The sequence below is a fragment of the Dipodomys merriami genome, unplaced genomic scaffold (assembly GCF_024711535.1).
Source record: "Dipodomys merriami isolate MVZ:Mamm:240054 unplaced genomic scaffold, mDipMer1.0.p SCAF_4, whole genome shotgun sequence".
NCBI lineage: Eukaryota > Metazoa > Chordata > Mammalia > Rodentia > Heteromyidae > Dipodomys > Dipodomys merriami.
Window position 1 is genome coordinate 704708 of NW_027205603.1, and position 20558 is coordinate 725265.

Genomic DNA, 20558 nt, shown 5'->3' on the forward strand with positions numbered 1-20558 from the left:
TGATACCCAAATGTGAGAACTCCATGTGACGCACATATATATGTGTGTTACCTTGCACTTATCCTCATCTCTTAAAAGTCCTACTCTGTCACATCACCACACTGAGGACTAGGCATATGAACAAATGGACCTTGTGGAGCTAACTACAAACGTAGGAATATCTAATGTCCATTCAAACTTACAACTTCAGTTACATGAAAACAACAGCATTGTTATATGAGGCTGTCTACCTTTCCCACTTGGCCACTTTGTTGTTGATCTCTGTTAGTGATGATGGAGTCAATTTAGTCTAAACTAAATTGTCAGCTCTTTGATTTAGCTTGTGGGGTTTTTTTTTCACATCCATTTAGGACTGTTATGGTCAACACTTAGACTTTAGCCACTAAAGTACCCCATATCTACAGAAATGTAAGCAGATTTAACTGTACAACTCAGTTGAAGCATCAATTAAAAACTCCCAGCAGCATGTTAGGTGTGTACATAATGACACAAATTTTTATTTTTTTAAATTGTCTTTATTGTACAAGCTACACAATTAATTATAGACAAGCCAAAAGAAAAAGGAGTCTTAGTGTTTAGATGAAATTTCTGGGTATTTTGGTATTGTATATTCTTTTGATTGAATTTTTTTCAAAGTACACATTCATAGAATTTATGTTTTAAGGAAGGAGTTTTTATGAAAATGTGTGTGTGCGTTTGTGTGTGTGTGTGTGTGTGTGTGTGTATGTGTGTGTGTGTGTGTAGAGAGAGAGAGAGAGAGAGAGAGAGAGAGACTACTACTGCCAACAACAGTGCTGATCATCCTGTATTAATTTAACCTTTCCCCTACTTGGGGTATTTAAAATTAGTCATTCTACCTCTTTATATTTTCTTTTTTTTTCAATCATAAATATGAGTTTATTAGTAATTTTCTTTACCCTATGGCATTACATAATTGTCTATTTCCTCAGAATCAATTTCTAGAAGCCTAACTCCTGGTCAGAAGCTTGAATATTTTGAAAGTTTTGGTAACTACCCAGAAATACTATACCATCACCCCTCCTATTCCCCATCCCGATAACACTGGGTGGAGTTGGTCCTTTTAGCTCTCTCTCTCTCTCTCTCTCTCTCTCTCTCTCTCTCTCTCTCTCTCTCTCTCTCTCTCTCTCTCTCTCTCTCTCTCTCCCCCTCCCTCCCTCCCTCCCTCCCTCCCTCCCTCTCTCCAGTACTGGGGCTTGAATTCAGGGCCTGAGCACTGTCCTTAGCTTTTCACTCTAATGCTCTACCACTTGAGCCACAGCTCTAGCTCCAGATTTTTGATGATTAATTGGAGATTCAAGTCTCATGGGTTTTTCTGTCCAGGCTGGCTTTGAACCATGATCCTCATATCTTAGCCTCCCTAGTAGCTTGGACTACAGATATGAGCCATTGGCACCCAGCTTTAGCTTTTAAAGGCATTTTATTGTGTGTTTTATTTTTTCAATTACTGTTAAGACAGAACACTCTTCCTATGTATTGCTGGCTTGTTTTTCAAAACCCTATGCATTTGCTTACTTGGGTGGATGTGTTGTCTTGTTTTTGCCAGTCCTAGGATTTGAACTCAGGGCCTGAGCACTATCCCTGAGTTTTTGTGCTCAACCTCATGCTCTACCATATAAGCCACAGCTTTGCTTCTGGCTTTTTAGTGGTTAATTGGAATAAAAGTCTCTAATTGGATACCTTCTTGCCTGGGCTGGCTTTAAACTATTTTCCTCAGTTCTCAGCCTCCTAAGTAGTTAGGATTATAGGCCTGAGCCACTCATGACGGCTGTTTTGTTTTACTTAATCTTCAAGACCTCTAACATTTATAGTTGGTGATATAGCTGTAACTTGATAGATTCCCCTTCCCCCCCAAATTGCAACCATCACAAACTGATCATTGAGCTAATAGTCAACTGCAAGTGATGGTTGTATAGTGAATCATAAGATCTGTTCATTTTGACAACGGGTTCAGTCTTTATCCCCATCAAGCATTTTCGACTGGAGTAGCTAACAAGTAGTAGAATGGAAATAAAATGCTACACTAGTTCTGTTCATGTAGCGTTCTAAGTTCCCACATGTCAATCCTGTTGTTAGTCTTGGATAGCCTCTCATTGATTAATACTCTTTTGTTGATGACTGATTTTCTGGCTAATTTCTGTGGTAGTCATTCAGATCATAGTACTATTTCCCTCTTCCTATCCAGCTTTTTTTTTTTTTTTTTTTTGTCGGTCGTGGGGCTATCCAGCTTTTGTTCTCCCTCTTCTTCTTCCTTTCTCCCTAGTTAACTCCACTTAACTACAAACGAAAGTACATGAGTGTTGCCCAAAGCTTCCCAGCCTAAGCTGGCAAATCCTTCACCTTTTACATGTCTCTGTCCTTTTACCCACTCTCCTCCTATCTACCCTCGCCTTCATCACTCTCCTCCTCAGGTCATAGAGTATGTTACTACTTACTTTGTTTGCTATAATTTTAATTGACCAGAAAAATATATGAACTATATAATTTCATCTAAGAGGTCACTACCTTTCAGGACCGGATTTTGTGTTGTTTGTTTAACTAAATATGTTCAGATTCATCAAGTGCCTACTGAAAGCTAGTTTAGATTTAGTTAGATGCTGGCATCTAACATGATACAAAAATTGTGAAAAAATGAAGATAAAAGCTTTCTGTTCTTTTCAGAAACTACTAATAGAGCTGGGTTAACAAACAAGTCTACAAATTAAATGACTGGCAGTCCAGCGCAGAGAAGAGTGTATGTGTGCCTAGCATGTTCAAGGGGCCTGAGGATCTCTCTCTCTCTCTCTCTCTCTCTCTCTCTCTCTCTCTCTGTATTTGTGTGTGTGTCCTCTCCCTCCTTCCTTCTTTCCCTCTCCCCCTTTCGCCTTCTTTCCCTCTCTAGCTTCTTGGAATAAATAATGTCCTTAAGAAGTTTCTAAATGGCAGCCATCCAAGGCTTTGTTTGAGATTTACAGTTTTTCATAGTCATAATCTGACTGATGACAATGTCTTAGGGGGAAAAAAATCATCTCATAGTATGGACATAAAACTGCCATAGCCCCACTTTTTCAACGAAGTCCTTGAATGAGCATGGGAAATATTTATATTTATCTCATTGATTACCTGCAAGTGTGATGCCACCATCATCTCCAGCACCAAAGCAGACCTAGGCCTCCCGTGACTGGGGATAGAAACTCCCATCATTTATTTGGCTGCTGGTGGTACTGTACGAGCCAGTGCTATGCAGTGTCCATGTCTGTCATCTTTCTTTCTTTCTTTCTTTCTTTGTTTCTTTCTTTCTTTCTTTCTTTCTTTCTTTCTTTCTTTCTTTCTTTCTTTCTTTGTTTCTTTCTTTCTTTCTTTCTTTCTTTCTTTCTTTCTTTCTTTCTTTCTTTCTTTCTTTCTTTCCTTTCTTCCTTCCTTTCTTTCTTTCTTCCTTTCTTCCTTTCTTCCTTTCTTCCTTTCTTTCTTTCTTTGGCTTGAATTCAGGGCCTGGCACTGTCCCTGAGCTTTTTCAGCTCAAAGCTAGTATTCTACAACTTTGAGCCACAGCTCCACTGGTTTCAAACTGTGATCCTTTGATTCCAGCCTCCTAAGTAGCTAAGATTGCAGGCAGGAACCACCAGCACCCACCTCTGCCATCTTTCTAATACTGTCTTTGCTATTTTTTGACTACTTATTCTGTCAATTAACAGAAAAATAGATGTGCTAAAATGTCTAATTATGATTGTGGATTGGACTGTTTCTAACACCTCTTCCATTTTTACTTTATATTTTTAAGGCTATATTATTAGATACATACAGACTTTAAATTGTCAGATATTTAACTAGCAAATTGGATTCTTTTATCATGGGCAACTGGACTTGCAGTTTTTCTTTTTGAAATCATCCTGGGTCATCTCAGTCTGCACAGATATTTCCATAGCACTGGCTTTGATGCTGAGAAGACCTCAGAAATGCACTCGATATCATGATATGTAGGTCCTCCAGAAGGTTTTGTTGTTAGCAGGAGCAAATGAGATAACATAAACAAATATTTAGTACAGTGTCTGGGCTATAATTGACTTTCAAGTGTTTAGTACTGTGGGGCACATAATAAGTGCTCAATAAATATCCACTGCTAATTATGGTAAAGATGGGCACTCTGTGACCAGTGACTTTATTGCTAAGAATAAAGCTTAAGGAAATCCTTGAGCATTACATGTGAATACATACTACCTTTAGAAGGACAATGGACAAAAACCACTGTCTTATTCAGAAATAGAATACTATGTATAGAAATTAAATAATACACATTTGGATGTATCAAATAAGTTGATCAAAATATAGAAAACCAAATATGAGGGCTGGGAAGGTGGCTCAGTGGCAGAGCACTTGCCTTGCATGCATGAGGCCCTGGGTTCCATTCCTCAGCACCACATAAGCAGAAAAAAAGAAGCCGGAAGTGGCACTGTGGCTCAAGTGGTAGAGCGCTAGCCTTGAGCTGAAGAGCTGAGGGACAGTGCCCAGGCCCAGAGTTCAGGCCCCACAACTGGACCCAAAAACAAAAAAAGAAAAGAAAAGAAAACCAAATATGAAATCTAGTTACAAAGAATATACTGTGATACTGCTTATATTTAAGTTAAAACGTAAATAATCATAGTATATATTCTTTATAGATATCTACAAAGGCGGAAAAGCCCAGAGAACAAAAGTGGGTTCTAGGTATGATTGCAGGGAGGGAGGGAGAGAAGTAGGGAGGGCTTTGTTTCCTGATGGCTCTCAGAAGTGACCTTGTCACAGCTGCTCCAGCCACAGGAAGTGCCCACTGACCCACTTCCCCTTCTGTATTGATTATTAAAAACTTTTCTAAGTAGCTGACCATTGAAGGACAATTTGAGAATACAAAAAAGTCTAAGTAGGGCTGGGAAGGTGGCTCAGTGGTAGAGCGCTTGCCTTGCATGCCTGAGGCCCTGGGTTCAATTCCTCAGCACCACATAAGCAAAAAGAAAAAAGCCGGAAGTGGCACTGTGGCTCAAGTCGTAGAGCGCTAGCCTTGAGCTGAAGAGCTGAGGGACAGCGCCCAGGCCCAGAGTTCAGGCCCCACAACCGGACCTAAAAAAAAAAAGTCTAAGTAGAGCCCTTAATTGAGGAATGGTCCTGAACTCTGAGTTCTTTCACTATCTCTGAACTCCTGAAAACATCCTTTGCGTCTAGATGAAGGAAGATTTTAACATGTGCTTTGAGTTGGTTATCCTGTTCTGACTTCTGCTTTTCCCTCTCTTCTTTCTTAACAGTGTCATCAGCAAGGTGGTTCCAGCCCCGGAGGCTAAGCCAGCCCCTTCTCTGAATAGACCCAAAACCCCACCACCAGCCCCAGCCACGGTTCCTGTGCACGTGAACCCCACCCCCCTGCCACTCCTCGCCCAGGCCGCAGCATGTCCAGCTCTGGTGCCCTCCCCATCCCCTGCCATCTCTGGGGCAGGAAGCTCCAAGGCCCCCGTGAGAAGCGTAGTGACTGAGACAGTCAGCACTTACGTGGTACGTAGCATTTTCACAGTAGCTGAGAGCCTGTTAGGAGAGCATTTTCTAGTAGAAGGAATAACGGTATGTGTCACTATTAAGTTGCAGAGGAAATTCTTCATAACAAAAGAAGTACTTTCCAACTTTTGGCTGAAAAGCATTACCTTGCAGCATTTGTCTATTCAGTCTCTAGAATGTCAAAGCATTGTTTTTCATTATTTTGTATTGATTTGGAATAAGATTGTATGCAACAGTATCGCCATATAAATACAAGAGTGAATGCTGACATTTAAATCCAAACTGAATTTCTTGGTCGAGCAATGGAGATACTCACTTAAAAGTGTTAGGTTTTTAAAAAGAGGTAGCCGAGTAAGAACAGCACCACGCACGTGGTATTCAGGTAAGGGGTAGGTTTATTCAGTAGACCTGCTGGGACCAGGCAAGGTTGGCACTCCACGCGCTGGCAAAAGAGAGCGTCTAGCTGTTGGTTAGGCCTTATATAGGGTAGGGGTGGGGAAAGGTGTGTCCAGGTAAAGGGAAGTGGGATCTGGTGGGAGAAAGGTGTGGCCACATCAGATTAAGATGTGATCTCAGCGGATGCAGATGTGACCTCTTCCAGGTGTCCCAATTGCCTAGGTAACGCAGGTACTGGGCGAGGTCTGTTCACCATCCAGGAATGGACCTAACAAAAAGTACAATTTATGTTATATACACCGAATTTTATAAGCTAGCTATTTGTGAGTTGTGGTACTAACTACAGCATTTTATTGGCTAAGACTCAGAATGTGTCAGGGCTTGTATGTTACATGGAAATGGACTTTTAGACTGCAGAACTTGCTCAGTGTACACGATGGTTCAGTTACAATATGCACCATGATTAATGAGTCCGTATTGTCCAGGGAATGTTTTAGGTATTTTCTCCTGATTTTTTTTTTTTTGGGGGGGGTCCGGTTCTGGGCCTGAACTCTGGGTCTGGGCACTGTCCCTCAGCTCTTCAGCTCAAGGCTAGCGCTCTACCATTGAGCCACAGTGCCATTTCTGGCTTTTTTCTTTTTGCTTATGTGGTGCTGAGGAATTGAACCCAGGGCCTCAGGCATGCAAGGCAAGCAATCTACCACTGGGCCACCTTCCCAGCTTCTCTCCTGTTTTTCTTCTGGTGCTGGGGATTGAACACAAGCCCTATACTTGCTGGGGAAGCACTACAGCGCTGGAGCCACTCCCCCAGCCCTTGTCTTTCACATTCTTAACAGTCTCCAATCTTGTTCAAACCCAAATTCATTCTATATATGAAATATTTATAAAGCTATGCTCCATAGACACTGAAGAGTGACACCCAAACACACACAGAATGCTTCTGGAGTGTGAAAGCATTGGCGTGGCCATGACCCCTGGCTCTGCAGATGGTTGTATGAGCCTGGCAATAGCCTTGGTCTCTCTGAACAGACATGATTGGGAAGTGCTGAGGTGGTATTCATGGTATTTAGTGTTATAAACCATACAACAGCATGTTACTTAAAGCAACTTAGAAGGAAATACATCATTAAATGGTTGAGCTATTATGATGTTACACAGTGCACAAAAGAAAATCATAAGTATTCAAAGAGGATATAAATGTGAAAATTATTAAATTATGCCAGGTCCTGGTAGCTCATGCCTGTAAATCTGGCTATTCAAGAGACTGACCTCCATGGCACACAATTCAAAGCCAGCTCAGGGCAGCAAAGTCCATTCTTATCTCCAATTAACCACCAAAAAGCCAAAATTGGAGCTGTAGTTGGAAGTGGTACAGCACCAACCTTGAGAACAAAAGCTCAGAAATAGCACCTAGGTGCTTAGTTCAAGCTCCAGGAACAATCCCCACCCCACCCCCCATTTTTAAAAAAAGTGATTTTCAGCAAGAATTTTAAAAATGGTAGCATGAGCTCAAGTGGTAGACTGCCAGCCATGAGTGAAAAGGCCAAGCAAGAGCCTCAAGCCCTGAGTTCAATCCCCTAGTATTGGCAGAAAGGAAAAGAACAGTAATGGTTTTCCACTGTATGTGTGGGCCAACACCATTGAGAAGGATTCACAGGAATGACAATGTAACCAAGAAGCTTGGAAACCTTAGAGACACTGTGCATTCACAGTGTGAAAGATGTGACGGGGCACAAAGCCCATGTGTCACTATCTACTGGTGGTGTTGGAGCAGTACTTCCAATCCCAGGGCTCATGTTTCCCATTCTTGACCTATCCAAAGGCTCTTCTATGATGAGTAAATACAGTAGTATGTTTGAGAGAACTTAGTGAACTGTGACGTATTGGGTGATGTCAATACAAAGGCAAATTTTTTAAGTAGCAGAGTCATGGGCTGCTAATTTCAAGGAAGGTCACCCAGCAGCAAGACTGGCCATGCGTGGTAGCTTTGGGGCATAGCGCACTAGAACAACCTCAGCCCCTCGAGGGCTAGTGCATGGGGACGGCTGGCCATCTCCACGTGGTGCACTTCCCTCAGGCAGGGAGACATTACCTCTCACCCACTGCTGCTTTTTGGGTCTCTATAGAATTCTTTCTTCCAGCCTGGTTTTGATCATGCGAAATTTGAGGAAGTGGAGCAATTAAAGATGCTTCCTATTTAACTGCTAAGTTAATAAACTCCAGAGTATATAATATTTGTAGTGAAATAGTGATTAAATGTGAGGTTCTTTGGCCTCCTGAACCCCTTATTTCATTTGCCATTTAGTTGATTGTACTTTTCTAAAAATGTCATGAAAGGAATGGAAAGTTACTTAGTAACAACTCTTTTATATCCTTGATCGTATCAGCCTGTTCAAGAGAAGGGTTTGGCTAATAAGTAATTGAGTGATACATGCATGTTTGGCTGTATGTATAATCCCCTGCCTGTGATGTGCTTGAGGAAGCAATGAGTGCTTGAATGCTACAGTCCAGCTTTCAGAAATACCAATTGCTACTGCCATTAAGACCCTAATCATGCCAGGCACTGGTGGCTCACGCCTGTAATCCTAGCTACTCAGGAGGCTGAGAATTGAGGATTGTGGTTCAAAGCCATTCCAGAGAAGGTTGTGAGACTCTTATCTCCAATAAACTACTCAAGAAAAGCCAGATCTGAGCTGTCACTCAGACAGAACACTAACCTTGAGCAAAAGCAGCCCAGGGGCAGCGCCCAGACCCTGAATTCAAGACACAGGATGGGGGGGGGGGGAGACCCTAATCATCAAGAACTGATGTGGCTATAGGAATTTTTCAGATGAAGCAGATTATACATCACTTTATCACATTGTTCACAGAGGTGATTATGAAATAGCATATACAACAAAGTTTAGAATATTCATTAGCAATGGTTTATCATAACTGGATGTGGTGGTACAGGTTTGTAATCCCAACCTAGCACTTTAGAAGCTGAGTCAGATGCATTGCAAGTTTGAGGTCAACCTGAGCTTCAAAGAAAGAAAAAGACAAAGGAAAAAAAAAAGTAAGAGTATATCATTGATTTCATATACTTCCAAAAGAAGAACTGTGCTCATTTTGTTAAGAATTTTTTATTAGCATACATTAGTTGTAGAAAAGGAGTTTTATCGTGACATTTTCATGCGTGTATACCATGTGATTGTGGCTTTAATGACGAGCTAATCTACTAGGGTTTCAGGCTGATTTGTCAGGTATTTAGTAACCACTCTTTCTGGTCTTCTGTTGGTTCTTCTTCCCTATTCCATCTGGATTTGCTCCTTCCCCTGCAATCCCTTCAGATCCGAGATGAGTGGGGCAATAAGATCTGGTTCTGCCCTGGGTGCAACAAGCCTGATGATGGGAGTCCAATGATTGGCTGTGACGGTTGTGATGACTGGTACCACTGGTGAGTCCCCAGATCTCCACCCACCCCACTTCTGGGAGGAAGCAGGGCCTGTCCCCAGTTCAGGGACTACCCAAGAGTGGCCTGCAGAGTACAATACTAGAACCTGGATGATTCAGTCAGTTGCAAAAAAAAATGAGTCTTTGTACTAAGGGTATTCAGCCTAAATTCTGAATAATTTTGTTGTCATCCTTCTTATAAAAATAAGTAAGACACATAGAGGTTTGCTTTTTCCTCTCTACTCATGTTCAGTATAAGCAACAGCCCTTCACAGCTCCAGGAAGAGGTAATTCCTTGAAAACAATAAACTTGATACAGACTGCAGAGATAAAGACAGCTAGTCCGTGTTTATACCCCTTCAGCAGCTTCTTTAAAACTGAAGAGACTCAGTCAAAACATAAGCAATCTTTCTTTTATTTATCTTTAAAATATAAAATGTAAAAGGATACCTGGTCAGTTATAACATATGATGTCTGTAAGATGAAAGTGGAGTATTAAGCCGGGTGCCAGTGGGTCCCACCTGTAATCTTAGCTACTCAGGAGGCTGAGATCTGAGGATCACTGTTCAAAGCCAGCCGGGGCAGGAAAGTCTATGAAACTCTTATCTCCAATAAACCACCAGAAAACCGGAAATGGCTCTGTAGCTCAAGTGGTAGAGCACTAGCCTTGAGCTGAAGAGCTGAGGGACAGCACTCAGGCCCAGAGTTCAAGGCCCACGACCGACAAAAAAAAAAAAAGTGAAATATTACTTAAAAAGACTTACATTATTCCTGGTTGGAAGGCTGATTGAACTAATTAATCTTCTGAGAGGGCCTATAAAAAGAAACATTATATAATAAAGTTATCCAGATGCCAGCCAGGTGCTCATGACTCACGCCTGCAATCTTAGCTACTCAGGCAGCTGAGATCTGAGGATCAAAGTTCAAAGCCAGCCTACCCAGGAAAGTTCATGAGACTCTTTTCTCCAGTTAACTACCAGAAAAAAACTGGAAGTGGATCTGTGACTCAAGTGGTAGAATGCTAACCTTTAGCATAAAAGCTTAAGGACAGCACAGGCCCCAAGAGTTCAAGCCTCAGGCCCAGCACAAAATAGTAATAATAATAATAATAATAATTCAGATGCCTAACAGTAGTGCTGCATATTTGATTTCTGCATAGAAAGGAAAAGAATAAATTTGTAGGAAACTTGTTCATGGGAATTTATTTTTGTGTGTAGGCCCTGTGTTGGACTAATGGCTGCCCCACCAGAAGAGATGCAGTGGTTCTGTGCCAAGTGTTCTGCCAACAAGAAGAAAGATAAGAAGCACAAGAAGAGGAAGCACCGAGCTCACTGACAGCTCCTGGAGGCTGGACCATGCAGGGTCAGCAAAGGCTGCCTGCTGCCTCCCTGGTGCCTCTGGACAGAGCTAGTGTGGTTCTGCCATCCCATTGCCCCCAGGCCTTGGATGAGGAATCAGTGAAGATAGAGGACAAGAACATGCCATCCACTCTGCCTTCCCTTCTGAAACACTCGGAGGTTCCACAGTGGCATGACTGAAGAAAACTCCAGAAGGGGCGTGGCCTGAGGGCTGCCCACCTCCATTTTTCTATTACCAGTGACAAGTATTATTAATAAAAGAGACCATACATCTTCCCTTTTGCTTTTCTTTATTCTCTCCAGGGCCTTTTCTTAAGGTGTAAGATGAGAAGATAATGTATAAACTGCCTTGACTCTAATTTAAGGATGATATCATTAGTCTGTATACAGCTTTCAACCCCTTTCCCTCTAGAGTAAAATAATCGTAATAACATAAAAGAAAACTCCACTTGGGATATTGGTAAATATTTTTGTGATGAGAATATATGAAGCTTCCCCCAACCCTGTTTTTAGTACTAACATGTAAAATGTTTGGGCTTTTGTGAAATACCTTATATTTTTTAAGAAAAAGGTTTCTATCATGTCCTCTTTGCTTCTGTGCAAATTAGTTTTGTTTAACCTATTTGATATCTTTGTTGCATTCTAATTTCGCCCTTCTTTAAACTGCTGGAGTCTCTTCTCACTGCTTGTACATTTCATCAACTTGTATAGAGAAAAACTTCATACTAAAAAAAAATTCTCCTAATGTAAATAATAAATATTTATGAAGTAGTTATTTTTTAAATTTTTATCGTGTTTAATTCTGGCTTTCTCTGAAATCCACTGTGATTTCAGCCATGTCTGTAATTACTGCTGTACATAGGCAAAGGACGAGAAAAAGAGCCATAGAGCAGAATAATTTACCTTGAGCTGAATGAAACTGTGCAGTGCCCAAAACTTGTGGGTAAGAAGACCCTAGCAGTTGGAAGGAGAACAGGGCGATTTGAATCTGGAGTTTATGTTTTGAAATTGTTTTGTTTGTCATCTATCTTGTTTCTGTAAATTTTCTGCCTTTTACTAAAAGGACATGTAGGTTCCACAAAAGTTAAAAACAAACAAAAAAAAAAAACCACCAAACAAGAAAAAAACATACTGTAGCATTCTGTGTTTATATTGTTTTATTTCTACAAATTTGTTCATTGATATTGTGCTTTAAGGCTGAAATGAAGTATATTATGAATTTTTTTAAGAAAATGCATCAAATTTCAGGGTATCTCAAAACCTTATTATATTACTATACTGCCCACTATTTATTATATGTTATAGATATCTGAAAGGTAAACCAAATATTTTATTTTTAATGTAAAAAAGACATCAAATTTAACTTTATTAGCATATTTTAGTGACTTTGGAATAACCAATAATTTTGAACTTTTACTTGATTTTGAAATAATCTTAATTTGGACCCATGTGGTAGATATCTTGAATGCTAGAATATGGGCTTTGAATATAATACAAATATATTAATAGAAAATGTGAATTGTTTTACTGCAAAGTCAATTGATATTAGTGTTTGCATTCATCTTATTCTAAAATATTATGTGGTTACAGAAATGTGGTTTTCAGCCGTGATGTTAAATTGCAAATCAGTGGAAATGGAGTAGACCTTTCAAAAGTACATGACATAATTGCCCTCCTTGTTCTAGAAACCAGAATTTTTCTATCCCTGCCAAAAAAAAAAATTCATGTTGAGATATGTGGTTTTTGTTTTATTCATTTGAGATCATACTAAATACAATATTTTCACATGCACAAACCTACCCATTAGTGCTTTTCAGAGGGGGATGAGGGATAGGGAAACTGCAAAATAAAGATTATTGGCTGTTTCATAGTTTGCTTTTCCATTTTCTTTATTTAGGATTTAGTTCCTTGAGGCATGGTCAGTGGATCTAAAGTTGCCACGTTTAAGTGAGCAGGTCATGCACTGCCATAAGAACGAATGTGCGTATATATAACTTTTCACTCACTCCTCCTGTCTGAGAGACTTCAGCCCGGACTACATTCAAGGAATTTCAATCAGTTTGTTGTCCCTTGCTATTTCATGGTTGCTTTCCTAAATCCAGTTCATGATTTTATAAATGGTCTTTGCAATAATAAAAACCAAAGAATCATTTTCAGGGGGCTGGATGGCTCAAGGGATTAGTAATGGAATACAGAGCCTTTCACCTCTTGGTCAGTGAGTTGAATCCAGTCCAGGTCACTAGAGACCAAAAGTTGTCACCATCTTATGGACTGTTCAGTGGCCTGTGTGAAATGAACTGGTGGTCTCGGTGGTACCAGTCAAAGAAAGTCCAAGAAACTGAAAGAAAAAAAGAAGGTAGATTAGAAAAAAAGAAAATATCAGTGATACAAAGAAAAGTTAGAAAATTGGTCAGAGCCATTCTCCAGAAAGTAATAACTAGAGAAAATGAGAGCAGCATAAAAACATCACAATCATCACGAAGAGAATGGAGCTTAATTGACTTCTACAAATGATGGCAAAACAAAATGGGAAAAGGAAAAAGGCAGCATTGATTGAGAGACAATAATAGGAATAGACGAGGATGACCTCAGGATTTAAACTATAGGGAGCCTAAAAACTTAAATGAGGTGACTGGAATAAGAAAACCGCCATAGCAGCATGCAAGGAACTACTGGATCTGAGAATTGGGTACAAAGGAATTCAAGTATTCCTTTCCTCTGGAAGGTTAGGTGTAAGTAAAATCATGACCTGTTTTCATTTTTAACCCTGCTGCATGATTTGAATAGAAGTAGGAAAAGAGCTTGGCCTGGCTGGTGACTTGATTGGAGAAGATGGTATTTAAGAAGCAGAAAACTGAGCCACTCTTCTAGTGTGATAATCCGCCTTTGGGGCCAGGACTAGCTGGCAAAGCATCAGCTCGGTAGCTGACAAGGTGTTTCTCTTCAGAAGGTGTCTGCCATTAAGCAGTGCATGCACTGAGGATCTTTATCCTCTGGCTGATTTGTGGTTACAAGCATCCTGAAGAAAAGCAGAGACTATCAGAGAATTCTGACTTTGTCAAACTTTTTTTTTTCCAGAGATAAAATATAGTGCATTACTCTACAGTGTCACCTAAACCACCTTTGTTCTCCTTTCAATAGGACGATTAAACAAAAGACCCACTAACCAAATTAAAGTATAAAATGAACCTGGAGATATGGGAACCTTCCCACTGAGAATGCTAATGAGTGAGTTCACTAACACCATGTGGGCTAAGTTTTCAATACAAATAGTTTTATGGCCAATCTCTTTAGATCATAGCAGCTTTCTTTAGAAGTTTTAAGTCTAAAAGTAGATGAGTTACCTTGACTGAAGAATGGAATAGATAATGCCCTGAATAAATCTCTTTCTACAATGCTATCAGTCATTTCTGTTAAGACACTATTTCTTTGAGAATCTTGCATTCGTTGTAGCCTGAAAAATATAAGGTAACTATTAATCTAGGTGTTCAGGCCAGAGGAGGACATCAAAATTAGATAAGAGGAACTGGACAATTGATTGTTCCTTCCACTCAAATTAATATTTTGGCTGGAAATATCGTTTCAGTGGTTCAGTGCATGCTTAGCTTGTATGCTTAGCACACATGAAGCCCTGGACTCATTAAAACACCAGGACCGGAAAAAAAAAATGAATAAAACAGCATATATGTGAGTTGGTAGAATAACTACTCACATACTCACTTTTGTCATCCTGAGAAGCTAAAATAACTTCAGTTTTTCATTGAGTTTGTAGAACCTTATCATTTGCTAGGCACATTCCTGAGAATGGCAAAGATGTGTTACACCCAAGTTTATTCCCAGAGGTGCAGTTTCTGGGGCTCAAGACTTAATTTACCCATGGTTTTACACTTGTTCATGCAGTATTTAAAAAACAAAAAACATACTAGGGACCAACCCAGGACCTCATGCATACTAGCAAGCACTCTAGCACTGAGCCATGTCTCCAGTCCATTCTTTCCAGATTCTGTGAACTAAAACACATTGCATTCCAACTAGCCAGGAGGTGGACATCTGAACAAAAACACTAAACCAATAAAGTTGGGCGTGGTGGTATGTGTCTGTGGTCCCAGCATATTCCAGGTATAAATGGGAGAGCATATTTTAAAAAAAAGAAAGAAAGAAAATTGCTGGGGCATAGTTGAAATGGTAAAGCACCTGCCTAGCAAGCACAAGGCCCCAAGTATGACAATCAATAAAGTTGCACCAGACTCGAAGCATATTGCATATTTGTTCTTATCCCATTTTTCTTTTCCTTGTGTTAAGGGGGGAGGCAGTGTTTTGCTGAGGTTTGAACCCAGGGCGTCCTGAGTTTACCACTTGAGCCACATCATCATTTTGCTTTCTGTTATTTTTGAAATACGTATGAAATATATACCGGTGCCTGCCAAGAATTCAATCCTCTTACATACACTTCCTTTGTAACTGGAATCATAGGCATGTGCCACCATGCCTGGCTTGTTTTTGAGATAGGGTCTCCCTAACTTTCCTAAACCAGCCTTGAACTTCCATTTTCCTGTCTCCATTTCTTGGGTAGCTGGGATTACAGCTTTTCCCATGTTTCCATACAGTCTTTCTATTCATTTAGACTGTATCTCGTTTTTTTGTTGTTGTTAATATAGTTGTTTGTCAGTTGTGGGGCTTGAACTCTGGGCCTGGGCACCATCCCTGAGCTCTTCAGTTCAAGGCAAGCACTCTACCACTTGAGCCACAGTGCCACTTCGGGTTTTCTGGTGGTGATTAGAGATGAGTCTCATGGACTTTTCCTGCCCAGGCTGGCTTTGAAATGTGATCCTCAGATCTCAGCCTCCTGAGTAGCTAGGATTATAGGTGTGAGCCATGCACACCAGCTGAGTTTTATGCTTATAAATGTTCAGAAGAAAATTTTTTTAAAGTTCTGTGTTCAGAGTAGAATCATGTAAAAATACATTGGTACAAAGATGCATTGGGCTTTCAGGACAGAAATGTTTAGGTACTTAGCAATAATTTCCCACTATACCCTTAGAACCTAGTTGTCATCTGTCTGTCTGGTTTTTGAAGTTTAGTTGGGATTTCGTTTGGTCTTGTTTTGGGCTGGTGAAACATTGCAAGTAGGATTATTTTAAGCACAACACATACCTGATGGAGGTATCTGATTGCCATTAATGAGTTCACTACTGACGACTTAAATGATTTTAAGGAAATGTTTGTTAGTTCTAGTGGGCTTGTGTAAAGGTATAGATGTATTTAAAATTCAAAGTATCCATCAATAGTATCTAGTTATTGTCTGATCATTCCTTACACTATTGGGGATGGTGATTAAAAATTGGGGGCTATCTTTTAGGAAGTAGAGCACCTAATTTTTCATCTTTCCTGGTTTGTTTGTTTAGATAAAGTCTCACACGTAGCCCAGGCTAGCATGAAATCTATGTTGCCCATGATGGCCCCAAATCCAGGATCCTCCTGCTTCTGCTACCCGATTGCTGGGATGACAGGTGTGGTGTGCACCTCCATGCTTGGTCCTTCTATTAATTTTGACATAGCTATTTACATTCACAAAGCAAATATCAGGATGGGCCTGTCTTATACTCATCCATATCCATATATTTCTTTAAAAAATGTCTATTAGTCATCATTTTGGGAGAGAGCCCATGTGTACTGGAAGGGTACAAAATGAAGGAGAGGGCTGGGAAGGTGGCTCAGTGGTACAGTGCTTGCCTTGCATGCATGAAGCCCTCAGAAAAAGCCAGAAGTGGCACTGTGGCTCAAGTGGTAGAGCGCTAGCCTTGAGCTGAAGAACTGAGGGACAGCACCCTGGTCCAGAGTTCAGGCCCCCCACCCAGCAAAAAAGGATAAAATTAAAAATAAAAGGGAGTATCCAGTGCTGTAGCAAGATCCAGGAAAAAAGCCAAAATGGAGATTCACAAAGCTTCAGTGGCTGGTGCCTGTAATCCCAGCAACTCAGGAGGCAGAGATAGGAAGGATAAAGATTTGAGGCCAGCTGGAGCAAAAAACATGCATACGGCCCCCATCTCAACCAATAGCCCACTCTTATCATCACTCTTACATCAGGATGTGTAAATAGGGCCACATGCTATCTGCTCAGGAGGATGAGAGCTGAGAATTACAGTTCAAAGCCAGTCTAAGCAGAAAAGTCCATGAGACTTTGTGTCTTGGTTGTCCGACGGTGCATCTGTGTGCGCAGTTACAGGGGCTTTAACTCGGGGCCTCACACTCTTAGCTTTTTTGCTCACAGCTGGCAATGTACCACTTGGCCCACACCTCCAGTTCAAGCTGGTTGGGGGCTGGCTACTTGAAGATATGTCTCTTGAATGTCCCAGATCTGTCGGTACACACTAGGATCTCAGCCTTGGGAAGAATTGGAATCAAGACACTCTACTTGGGGGTCAGCCTGGGAAACATAGTGAGTTCGAGGTCAGCTTGAGCTATATAGCAAGACCTTGTCTCAAACAAATAGCATTGCATGCCTATAATCCCAACACTTGGGAAACCAAGACGGGAGTACGGGAAGCGTGACAGTACCCTGGGCTGCCACATAAAACCCTGTTTTAAAAACCAAAAATATAGCTGGGTGCTGGTGGCTTATGGCAGTAATCTTAGCTACTGAGGAGGCTGAGATCTGAGGATCATAGTTCAAAGCCAGCCTGAGCAGGAAAGCCTGTGAGACTCTTATCTCCAAGTAATTACCAGAAAACTGAAGGGGTAGGGTGCTAGCCTTGAGCAAAAAGTACTCAGGGACAGTGCTCAGGCCCTGAGTTCAAGTCCCAAGATCAACAAAAGTAGTAGTAGTAGTAGTAGTAATAGTAATTGTCAGGTCTAGGTCTCAGCATGAAATGTAGTAGAACGCCAGGAAATGGAAACGAGGGTTTTTTTCTTTGTTGTTTGTGTTTTCTTTTTGTCGTGTTTGTTTATCTGTCTTTGGTAGAGTAAAAGGGGCACAGAAATAGAGGGACACAGGATAGACAAAGGCAGCAGTGGTACTCACTAGACACTATGTTGAAAGTGAATTATACAACTTGTAGGTGGGGACAGGAGGAAGAGCAAGGGAAGGAGTAACATTGTCCAGAAAGAAATGTTCTCTTTACCTGACCTACAAAACTGTAACCCCTGTCTATATCACCTTTATAATAATAATTTTAAAAATAAAAAAGATGAAGAAGAAATTTACAAAACGAACCTGTCTAGGAATAATGATCAGATCTGATTCTAAATAAATAATAAAGTCAGGCACCCTGTGGCTCATACCTGTAATCCTAGCTACTCAGGAGGTGGAGATCTGAGGATCTCGTTCCGAGGCCAGCCTGAGCAGGAAAGTCTGTGAGACTCTTCTGAAAGAGTCGGGGAGGGAGGGAGGGATGCAGGGAGGGAGAGGCTTACCATTGTTTTACTAATTTTTACAAACTAAGTGGAATTGGCCAGACCAGTGCCTTTGTGTATGTATGTGTTTGGGTTTTTTGTTGTTGTTGATGATCTTGGGGCTTGAACTCAGGGCCTGAGTGCTGTCCCTGAGCTTCTTTTGCTCAAAGCTAGCACTCTACCACTTTGAGCCACAGCTCCACTTGCGGTTTTCTGGTGGCTAATTGGAAATACAAGTCTCATCGACTTTCTTGCCCAGGCTGGCTTTGAGTCACAATCCTCAGATCTCAGCCTCCTGAGTAGGAGGCTGGATTACAGGCATGAGCCACCAGTACCCAGCTGTGTGTATTTTATTTGTGGAAGCCAAAGCCACAAGCATGCTGGGACAGCACTGTACATCTGAGCTGCATCAACAGCCCAGGTACAGGGCTTTGGTGAGCTTCGTACATTTGGTTGGAGCTTCTCTAAGGGTCTTCCTTTTCGCTTGCATCCGGGTCTTATGTCAATCAATCTATTAGCAGGGTCTTCACCAAGAGCTGCATTGTATCAGAACCCAGATTTAAAACGTGGCTCCGTCACTTAACTACTGAACAAACTTCAATAAAGCATTTAATTTCTCTAACTCCCCATTTCCTTCCCTTTAAAAGGAGAAAAGTAAGAACATGTGCTTTCGATAGTTGTAAAATTTAATGAAATCATATACAACGCAGTTAACACATGATAAAAGCTCAATAAATGGTACCTCTTGTGGCTTTTTTAAAAGTCCTTCATATATATTATTTTGCTTTTTCAATTCCTTTTCAGTATCTCTGGGTTTTCCTGTGAGTCTCAGATTCTGAGATTCAATGTGTAATCTTCATACCAGAGTGTAGGCTTGGCACATAGGAATAACTAGATGATTTCCATTGCCAAACCATTTGATTCTTTGACATAGAAACTGGACAGAAAAAAAAAAGAAAGAAAGAAACTGGACAGGACAGGGAGCTTCCTGCCCATGCTCTATTTCTCCTATGTGGGTGGTCCAGTATACTTGTACATGTCTGTGTGAAAAACAGAGAAGAGTAAGGGGATAAATATGACTCAGTGCCAGGCCTAAGCTCATCCATTAGCAGCCTGCATGGCCAGTGTATTGATACACAGGAAGTCAATGAACAATTGATTGCCACTGGTGCCTTCGAAGGATTGCACGATGCAATCTAATGTGACCCAATGCAATAACAGGTCAGGGAGGAAAAAGTGCACGTAGGGTTCCCTGAACTCTGCAGGTCCCATGCCTGCACTTGCATGCACTCTTGGTCAGCTTCAGAGGTTCAGCACAAAACATAGATCCAATCAAGAAAGGCTCAACTTGAATGAGGATGAATATGGTTGAAGAAGTGTGTTTGCATATTTGAAAATCGAACCAGGAAACCTGTTGGAATTGTATTAAGAAGGAAGAAGGGCAGCCAGGTGCTGGTGGCTCATGCCTGTTCCTTTACCTACTCAGGAAGCTGAGATCTAAGGATCACGGTTCAAAGCCAGCCTGGACAGGAGAGTCTTTGAGACTTTGATCCCCAATTATCCACCAAATAGCCAGAAGGGTAGGGCACTGGGGGCTCATGCCTGTAATCCTAGCTATTCAATCAGCTTGAATCTGAGGATCACGGTTCAAAGCCAGCCTAGGCAGAAAAGTACATGAGACTTGTATTTACAATGAAACACCAAAAAAGCTAGAGGTGGAGCTGTGGCTCAAATGCTAGAGCATTAGCCTTGAGCACAAAAGCTCAGGTACAGCGCCCAGACTCTGAGTTCAAGACCTAAGACCACCATGCGGGCGTGCGCACGTGCATGCATATGCGCACACACACACACAAGAAGCCAGAAGTGGATCTGTGGCTCCAGCCTTGAAGAAAATGTTAAAGAACAGCACCCAGGCCCCGAGTTCAAGCCCCAGTACTGTCAGTAGCAGCACAAGGAAAGGGAGTGGTGAAAGTGATAGAAGGACATGGCTGATTGGGGTACATTTATATAGGATATCATGATGAAACCCCTCATAAAATTAATGTAGGCTGCTGGGCACCAGTGGCTCACACCTGTAATCCTAGCTACTCAGGAAGCTGAGATCTGAGGATCGTGGCTCAAATCCAGCCCAGGCAGGAAAGTCCATGAGACTCTTATCTCCAATAAACCACTAGAAAACTGGAAGTGGCACTGTGATTCAAGCGGTAGAGCACTAGCCTTGAGCTGAAGAGCACAGGGACAGTGCCCAAGCCCAGAGTTCAAGCCCCATGATGGACAAAAAAAAAAATGTAGGCTAATAAAGAAAGGAAAGAGCCCATTTAAAATTAAATTTTTAAAAGTTTAAGCTAGACCTGTGTCACATGTTACTCAGGCGGTGAAGGTAGGAAGACCATGATTTTGACACCAGCCCTGGTGTCAAAGATCCTAAGATCCTAACTCAAGAACTCAATGAAATAAAAAGGG

The 20558-nt window shown here is 41.2% G+C and overlaps 1 protein-coding gene across 1 annotated transcript in view; it reads left to right on the top strand.

Annotated features, from left to right (window-relative positions):
- Positions 1–12573, top strand: part of Taf3 (TATA-box binding protein associated factor 3) — a 149178-nt gene extending 136605 nt beyond the window's left edge. Inside the window, exons 5-7 of the mRNA XM_069990321.1 lie at positions 5274–5517; positions 9243–9349; positions 10563–12573. Coding sequence (XP_069846422.1) covers positions 5274–5517; positions 9243–9349; positions 10563–10680 — 469 coding nt within the window. The 3' untranslated portion in view covers positions 10681–12573. The remainder of the gene's footprint in view (positions 1–5273; positions 5518–9242; positions 9350–10562) is intronic.
- The last annotated feature ends 7985 nt before the right edge of the window (positions 12574–20558 follow it).